We start from the raw sequence: 9,861 nt of genomic DNA, 5'->3' as shown, positions 1-9,861 counted from the left end.
TGATATTCTTTTTTATGTAAAAATACTTCTTCAGAACTGGCATAGGAAGTTAATATTTACCAGAATTTGTATTGTCCGTTATAGACGATTCCTTTTTAAAAGGGAAGCTATTAAAAAAGGTTCCAAATGGTTCTCTCTGCAAACGTATTGCAATTGCTATAGTCATTCGTTGATCATAGTGAAATATCGATATCTTACATAATTATAAATCCTGTTCTTTTATCCTCGTTTATTACAATGCGCACCACGATAGATGCCACCAATGCAGCATGAAATGTTGAACTGAAATAACTTCTGATTTATTGTGGAGTTCGTGTTGATAAGTCTACAGTTTTTCATGAAGTTTTATGAAGACCTCTGTATATGATATCATCGTTTTTCTTTTTATCCTGATTTTTCGGTATCTCCTTAACTTGTGAGTTTTGTTCTATGTTTATAGAATCATCCTTCTTCCTCCCGGAATACAATTCAAACACCCCTGAGTACAATAAACATTCAAATGTTTTGGTTCATGCTATTCAAACTTTTGGTTACTGAGAAGGGTTTTGTGGATAGTTGCTCGTCTATTCATTCATCATGTTGTCTGTCTTACATTTTAAACGAGTTTTTGCGTCGACTAATTGATTTTGATTAAAACTTTGGTATATTCTTCATATTTTTTTTGGTAAAATTGAAAATGTTCATTTCTGTTAATGGCAGTTGTTATCGTATAGTTCGTTTCTGTGTGTGTTGCATTTTAGTGTTTGTGATGTGTCGTTGTTTTCCTCTAATATACAATGTGTTTCCCTCAGGTTTAGTTTGTAACCCGGATTTGTTTTTTCTTAATCGATTTACGAATTTCGAACAGTGGTTTAATTTACTACTGCTATTTAGAATTATTCAGCAGTATCAGAAATGGAAGTCAAAGAGTTCAACAGGATTGCCTTTCAAGAAAACCAACCTACAAAAACTTCAGAAATATAATGCTAAACCAGAATATTACCTCTTTCCGAAGAATGTTGCTATAGAGAACATCAATAATCAGATGCAGATGTTTGCAGTTTATTTTCATGCCATTCTGGTCTTCAAAATTTCGACAATCGAAAAAAAAGTCTTAAATCTGAAATGTGGGTCTTCTTTGGAGGAAACTAGGTACAATCCTAAGATCATTAAAAATTTTAGAGTCAAATTCATTCTTTTGGAGATTAATTTTAAAAACTGCCTTCAGTTGAGAAGCCGTAAATAATTGTGATATTGAATCAAATAGAAAATTGTGGTTTTATTCTTTATTGTTTTTATTTCTTTTATATCAATACACAGGTTGAAAATCAAGTTAAAACTCCATGTCAAAATAATTGTAAAACTTATAAAATGTTACTCAATGTCATAAAAAAATATTTCACCATTTTCATTACAAACTAATAAGCAATCAGTTTGTTTGTCCCACATCACCCCTATTGGCGATTGCATTCCGTCAACTTCCGACAAAAGTTTCCTGTAATGTTTTCCATCGGATGAAATAACGACAACAATATGCGCATACACGTCGCAAACATAAACGTTTCCTTTCCCATCTAATGCCATAGAAAACGGGTTAGATATTTCGCCTTCGTCATCATTAAATTCCCAAATAAGTTTCCCGTCTAAGTCTAAACAGTTAATGCTAGGAGTTACAGACCCACGCGCGTGAAACATAGGTTCACCTATAAATAATTTACCATCCTCAATTATGAGGGTCGAAACACGTTTGATATTCGGAAGCGAGATAGTGCGCACTATATTTCCTTCCTTTCTCATAACTTCTAGACGGTTGTCCATAGAAAGGACATAGACGTCATCGTTGTAACATGCTATTCCTTCAGGCGTTAAGGTGCATTTCCCAAACTTTTCTTCTTCTTTTGTAATCGTGTTTAAAATGGCAATACGGTCTGTACTGACGTTATTGTCAGAATAAGTGATTCCAACGTGTTCTTTATCGATGACTGTTAAATTGAATGGTTTACTTGACAAATTGAAACGATTTTCACGAGTTCCGTCCATATTTTGCACAATTAAACCATTAGAATTAAAATCAGCAATCAATAGCTTGTTGTTCATAATTATACAACAGTAAGTTATGAAATCACTCTCTGTCTGCTTTATCTTCTGGCGCAATATGGCTTTAGATGGTAACGTTGCCGAGTCTGAAAAATACACAATTCACCTAAAATGTTGTGATAGTTATAAAAATGCACGACATACTCATTAAATCATGACGTCATTTAGGCTCGATCAATTCCTACGTGTATGATTTTGACTATGAGGCAAGATGCTAATAACAGCAGGGCACTTTTTGCATTTTTGATTAAGTGAAAGGGTTTATTTTTTAATTTGAACTTTTGCTAGCATTAAATCGTAATAATGATATACTCTAGAATGAAGTTTTTTACAACAAAATAAACTTTTGTAAAGTGTTAAATTTAACCATGTGTCTCGCGTGCAATGGCTGCTACTTATGTCCGTAAAAAACAATTCAAATATTTATTGTCATAACATCATACATTTATAGCTTGCGACACTACATAACAAACAAAAAATAAACAATATAAACATTATGCCGAGTTCACAAGTAATTCGAATTCGATTCGCATTAACTAATTCGAATTAGTTTAATTCGCATTCGAAACGTTTTACGTCCTCACGTCAGTTCTAATTCGAATTACAATGCGCGTCAAATTCGCTTTACTGTCCAAACGACGTTTACTTTTAATTCGTATTAACAAAACGTATTTCTAATTCGAATTAGGGAATTCGAATTAAAAAAGAAGAGTGTGTGAACGCGAGTACCGAATTCTATTCGCATTCGATTTGAATTCAATTCGAATTAAATGTCAGTGTGAACGAGGCATTAATATGCATGATTAAAATAAATATTTCGAAAGACCCCTATCCAGAGTTTTATATTATAGACTGTGAAAATTATCCGATCTTATTTACCTATATGTGAGATTTTGGGATGAATATATGTGTGATATTATCTATGATTGGCGTGCATGCACAAAGCTGAGTCCACAAACGTAACGTCTTCAAATCATTTACAACGTTGGCATTTCCCCCTAGAAAACAAACGCGTAACAAAAACACTGGACACTGAATTTATCGCATAACTTTAAAAATCAACATGTTTCTTTTTTTTTTAGAACAACAAAGTGCAGAAAATGTTCATTCTAGAAATAGAAATATATAGAGAGCAGTGTAATGGACTATGTCGTGGGCCCTATTAAGAAATAGCGTTAAAACGTCATTTCTTTAAATTGTAACATTGTAGCTGGACATTAACAAAAAATCAGGTGTTCAGCTTGGACAATCGAATCATTCTAGTTATTTTGCAACAAAAAAATAGCAATAACATATTTTTCTAACCGATTCTTCCATTTTCGAGTCTTAATTCTTCCAAATTACTTCCTTTTACACATAACGAGCTACATTTCAAACTCATCCACCATGGTCGTTTTTGATTTATTTGCGGCGAATTTCGTATCACGTCATAGTCTGAATCCGAAAAAAAATCTATTATTCGAAAATTTTGGAAAATTTGATGAATTTGTATCAATTTTATGTCAGAAATTTTTTTGCTTATTTAATGTTGCAAGTTACATATTTTTTTGCCGTTTTCTCTGCGTTAGTTTCATACTTTACATATTTTATTTTTATAGCCTAATTAGTGATTAAGATTTTAATGGCTAGCATTCATCATTTTATCATAAATACAACTTCTATTTTAAAAAATATTTTAATAAAATTGAGAATGGAAATGGGGAATGTATCAAAGAGACAACAACCCGACCATAGAAAAAAACAATAGCATGCAGAAGGTAACCAACAGGTCTTCAATGTAACGTAAAATTCCCGCACCCGGAGCCGTCCTCAGCTGGTACCTAAACAAATATATACTAGTTCAGTGATAATGAACGCCATACTAATTTCCAAATTGTACACAAGAAACTTAAATTAAAACAATACAAGACTAACAAAGACCAGAGGCTCCTGACTTGTGACAGGCGCAAAAATGCGGCGGGGTTTAACATGTTTATGAGATCTCAACCCTCCCCTATACCTTTAGCCAATGTAGAAAAGTAAACGCATAACAATACGTACATTTAAAATTCAATTCAAGAGAAGTCCGAGTCTGATGTCAGAAGATGTACATGGTTGTATTAAGATAAACATGGTTGTATTAAACATCTTTTAAAAGAGCATTTTACAGTTGCTGTCAACTTAGTGCACGCCGTCTATATCATTTAATTGTGTGAAAAACAAATAAAATTGAGAATGGAAATGGGAATTATGTCAAAGAAACAACAACCCGACCAAAGAGCAGACAACCGTCGAACCCTACTCATTTTAGATAATCAAGTATCAGAAAAAACTGAAAATACGAAAATGGAAATGCGTTCATAGGTATTTCTATAAATCTGCTTCAATATCATCACCTTATCACAGAAAAGCTTCCATCCAAGAATATAATAGGGTTGACAGAGTTATTGATGTCTAAAAAAATAACACTTATCTCACGACTGCATTTCTATACAAAGGAAGTTCGATTGTCATGTTTTCGAATTTTTGTCAGATTTTCGGAATCTTCTGGTTTTATCCATTTGAATGCTTAAAAAAAAGAAATGGCCCATTGGCACCCTTTTTTTTCTTTTTATAAATCTTTTACATGTGTAATGATAAGCCATCTGATAAGTCTTATAAAATTTTAATTAGTTTTTAATAGTTTTTGAGAACTTAAACTTGTCAATGATAAAGCTACGAAAAGTCGAGAGAGAATATTTTCTTGCCAAAATTTCAATGGCTAATATCTCGAAAACCAGCACATTAACCTATATATTGCTCTTTTGATTCCTTTCTTAATCCCTTATCAATATAATCTAGTGGGTTGAAAAGTTAATTATTTTGAAACTGAGAAGCGAACTCCCTCAACCACAGAAGAGTCCTTTTATCAATAAAATACGGAAAGGAATAAACAATATCTCAAATATGCTACGATTACATTTGAATACGAAGAAACTTACCGATCTTGTACCAACACGAGCAACACGACGGGTGCAACATGTGGAGCAGGATCTAATTTTTGAAGTATTGTTTGGTATACCATTGTTTGTCTGTTTGTCTTTTTCTTTTTCAGTCATGGCGTTGCCAGTTCGTTTTCGACTTATGAGTATGAATGTCCCTCTGGTATCTGTCGCCGCTCTGTTAGACCAAGATTCGTAAAATCTGACGAGGGTTTGACGTAGTAATTGAGTTCTTATAAAACGACTATTAATGGTTACGTGTAAGACTCACTAGAACTCAACGTGTATAGTTTGCAATTCCTTTATGTTACAATATATGACGGTCCTATGTATACAGTAAAATTGAGAAAGGAAATGGTGAATATGTCAAAGCGACAACCACCCGACCATTGAGCAGATAACAGCCGAAGGCAACCAATGGGTCTTCAATGTAGCGAGAATTCCCGCACCCGTAGGTGTCCTTCAGCTGGCCCCTAAAAATATGCATAATAGTACAGTGATCCATCAAATTATTATTGACAATTCTGTCATGCGCATTGTCATGACGTAAACGGCGCATAGTTCTGAAACGTGATAACCAGTATTCATAAGCTTATTTTTAATACTTCATTGTTTAGATTAATTATGATCCATCTCTATTTAACGTTACATGTTCAAAATACGTACCCATGGCTTAGGATATGATAGTTAATAAAAATCCAGTCGTCAGTAAGCTGTAATATCTTATTTACTGAAAAAGAAAAGTAAAAAGAAACATATAACTTTTATCTAATTCAGTAATTGCAGTACCGGATGACAGATGCTACAGTGTGACATAGCGAACTTCTGGAAAAGTACATACATGTATACCTACATGATGTACTCGGTGGCAAATGCTAGTGTGTTACTGGTGAAAACTATAGTACTACGTTAGTGCATGTACCTACATGCATCATCGCATGACAGATGCTAGAACTTCTAAAAAACAGTATCGCTGTGTTGAAGACCCATTAGTTGTTTTTTCTCTATGGTCGGGTTGTTCTCTCTTTGATACCTTCCCTATTTCCATTCTCAATTTCATACATATATACCTTCATGCTGTACCGGGTGATAGATGCTAGTGTGTCATAGGATACTTAAAAAAGTACATATACCTACATGCAGCACCAGATGACCGATGTTAGTGTGTACTAGCGAACTTTATAAAAGTACGTAATTTTTATACCTACATGCAGTACCGGGTGACAGATGCTTGTGTGTCGTAGAGAACTTTATGAAAGCATAAACATGTATATCTATATGGTGAACGAAATAACTAAAGTACGTCATCTGGAACTTTACAAAAGAACATATACGCCTACATGCAGCACCGAATGACAGTTGTTAGTGTCATTTGGCACAACAACTACTAATCCTCATTTTGTCCCTATGATCTAATTTTTAGCCATGTTGGCCGTATGCGTTAAACGTCTGGCGTACTAAATTATAATCCTGGTACCTTTGATAACTATTTAAACATATTTATTATAGAGGATTGGGTAACAAGTTATTTCAACTTATATTAATCCCTTTCAACTTTAAGGTCCGAGTGCTGCCTTTTATCGGCAATAGCCTGCTTTTTTTCGAAATCTACAAGAGTGTCTTTTACGTGCAAGAGTTGTCTCTCTCTCTTATCACGGTCCCTTCATTTATCGTCCCCTCTATATCCCGGACTTTAATCGTTTCTCAAGACCATACTCGCTAATGGTTTCATGTTGGCCGTCTTTGTGGGCAGGTGGGGTCGTCGGACACATTTTAAAAACTACATACACTAATAATGATTGTTAAAGTTTTGATAAAGTTTTGTTAAATTTGGCATAGTAGTTTTTTTTTTGCAAAAGTTAACGACGACGGACGACGGACACCAAGTGAGGAGAAAAGCTCATTTTGCCTTTTTTGGTATGAGACCTACATACAAGTATCCATGGTTAAACAGTGTGGTTATTTTTCGCTTTTCAAAAACGAACAAGTCTTGAATGCCTACCATACCTTGCGTTTGCCTTCTGATGCTTTAAATATTATAGTTTTAGAATTTCTGACGTACATTTACATCTTATGCAGACGATAACGCCTGCTTTTACTACACAATCATAGCACACTTAATAACAGCAGTAAGAAAATAAAATAAAATATCAAGAAAATATCAATAATATACATGTATACATTTGCAACTTGAACTTTTGACATTGGGCCATTGCCAATAACCTCAGGTATTTGTATATACTATTGTTAAGCTCAATAATCACTATAATAACAACCAATTCATGCAAGTATGATGATACATTTTTGTACAATAATTATTCAATTTGATAAAGATTTGGTATGGACCTTTATTATATATAATACAATATGCCGTCTTAATGTTTAATACATCAGATGTACGTATTAACCCTCGACATCAATTACTAAGTTTAACATAATATCTTGTAAAATAGAAAGTAAAATACATTTGCGGCTTACCTGTGTTAAAAAGCGAGTTTTCCACAGATTTATAAATATTCTTCAGTAAGCAATATTTATTGAATAGTTCATAGCTTCACCTCATTTCACTTTTATATTTATATTTATACATACATACACATGTATCATCGCATCATGTATCAAATGAAAGAAAGATAACTCTAGTTTCTTAAACGTACAACTTATAAACATGTTAAAGGAATATACCGAAAAAAAAATTGCACTACCATTATCTCGATATAAGCAGATGGTCAAGCCGTTCGGATAAAACACAAAGGTGTAACAAAAAAAGATAAACCCATGACTAGCTTCTTGGCAAAATACTAAACTTGTCATTTAATGACATTTCCCAAATTTCCAACAAAATATTTTGTATATATTAATGTTGGCATACGTTTAGGCAAATAGCATTGCGACACAAAATGTCGTTTTGTCATCCCTGTCAATTTGTTTTTCGTTACCTATATTTTGTGATAAATTAGACTGTTAGTTTTCTCGTTTGATTTGATACATATTTTCATGTTCGATAATTTTACAGCTGCCTAAACTGTATAATTTACGCTCAGAGAAATTATGGCCTTTTCTCATTATTGAAGGCCGTGCGGTGACCTATAATTGCTTTTATTCCTCTGCATGTAGATTTTGATGGTGAAATAAAAATTTGATTGGTTGAAACTATCACACTTGACGTCGATCAAAACTGCATATTCCCCTCTGAGATGACGTTACGCGCGGTTAATGTGCATACCGTTTTGAAGGTGGATTTATCAAAATAGCGTTAGAAATGTTATAACCGTGTTTAAATTTATTCCAGCGTTAAAAATAATAAGACTATTAATTTACGTTTATCAATGTTTATTCCTCTGTTTAGCTAATTAAACAAGCATATAAGAAAACAAGCGTACATATAAATTTATATATCATGCATATTCAGTAATTTAACGAAGCATAGGCAGTGGAATAAAACATTAATTTCCCTTAGCTTTGAGAGATATGAAGATTTTTTCACCCGCGAAAAATCACATTTCCCTCGGGCAAAGCTCTCGTGAAATATGAATATTCTTGGGTGATCAAATCTTCATACCTCCCTCAGGAAAGGGAAATTAATGTATAATATACATCTCATGTTCGAACTCTGGTGGAACGTTATCTCAAAGGTAATCATACCACATCTTTTTATTTTTATATAGCTATGCATAAGCAATATATAATTTCACCGGAATATCATCTACTCTAACAGTCGATTTCAGCTTACCAAAGATATAAAATCCATTTTATTAGATATTCCTTTCATTTTGATTTCTTTTCTTTTTGTTTTAGACATCTTTTACTTTTTTAAAGTTTGATATTCATTTGAACCTAGGTTTTATCATTTGAAAGGATTAAAAAAATATCATTTGGATGAAAATGTTTCGTCATACTTACTTTGACCACCAGATGACCTTGTGAATTTCACAATGGATTTCACAATGGATATATTTTAAATATTTGTTTTTTAGCTGAAAAAATAGTGTGCTTGATTGCTCTTAATACATGCATGTATGTAGATAGTAATAAAAAAAAAAAAACCCAAAACTACATCCGTAAATTATAAGTACTTTGTAAAGCACCCAAAAGGCGTAGTTTTTTCTTAATTCAGTCATAAATTTAGCAGCATGGATGCTTTTTTTTTAATTATCATTATATATAAAAAAGATGTGGTATTATTGCCAATGAGACAACTATCCACAAAAGACCAAAATTACACAAATTCATTAACAACTATAGGTAACCGTACGGCCTTCAACAATGAGCAAAGCCCATACCGCATAGTCAGCTATAAAAGGCCCCGATAAGACAATGTAAAACAATTCTAACGAGAAAACTAACGGCCTTATTCATGTAAAAAAAAAATGAACGAAAAACAAATATGTAACACATAAACAAACGACAACCACTGAATTTCAGGCTCCTGACTTGGGACAGGTACACACATAAATAATGTGGCGGGGTTAAATATGTATCAGATGAAGTGATAACCAAAAGAATAAAGTTCATGATATGAATATAAAATGCATTAATATGATCATGAATCGTATACTGAATCGTCCTATTTTACCTACGAGAAATTATTTTATTTCTTATCGTCCAGTGGCAAATACTTCAGGCATATTGAAAATGGGAACAAATTGAAAAAAAATACATTTGATGAATATTGACCTGTATTAATTGTTAAAAATATGAACTGCTAGAGGGAAAAAAGAATATGCGCGATTTGATAGTTTGCCTGGCAACTAATGAACCTGACTTTCAATGAGTTATTGTCAGACATCGTTAACCTGAATTATGATCACTTAAAAATGACTTA

General features: G+C 33.0%; 1 protein-coding gene across 1 annotated transcript; it reads right to left on the bottom strand.

The window, feature by feature from the left end:
• Positions 1 to 1,288: 1,288 nt before the first annotated feature.
• Positions 1,289 to 7,631, bottom strand: LOC134681956 (uncharacterized). Its single transcript, XM_063541586.1, has 3 exons — positions 7,515 to 7,631; positions 5,703 to 5,766; positions 1,289 to 2,162 (listed from the first exon to the last, which is right to left on the bottom strand). Exons 2-3 carry the CDS (start codon positions 5,704 to 5,706, stop codon positions 1,354 to 1,356), a joined length of 813 nt encoding a protein of 270 aa, XP_063397656.1. The 5' UTR covers positions 5,707 to 5,766; positions 7,515 to 7,631; the 3' UTR covers positions 1,289 to 1,353.
• Positions 7,632 to 9,861: the final 2,230 nt, after the last annotated feature.

This window comes from Mytilus trossulus, chromosome 8 (assembly GCF_036588685.1).
Source record: "Mytilus trossulus isolate FHL-02 chromosome 8, PNRI_Mtr1.1.1.hap1, whole genome shotgun sequence".
Lineage (NCBI taxonomy): Eukaryota > Metazoa > Mollusca > Bivalvia > Mytilida > Mytilidae > Mytilus > Mytilus trossulus.
The sequence above is the reverse complement of the archived record's forward strand: the minus strand, read 5'-3'. Positions and strand labels throughout refer to the sequence as shown.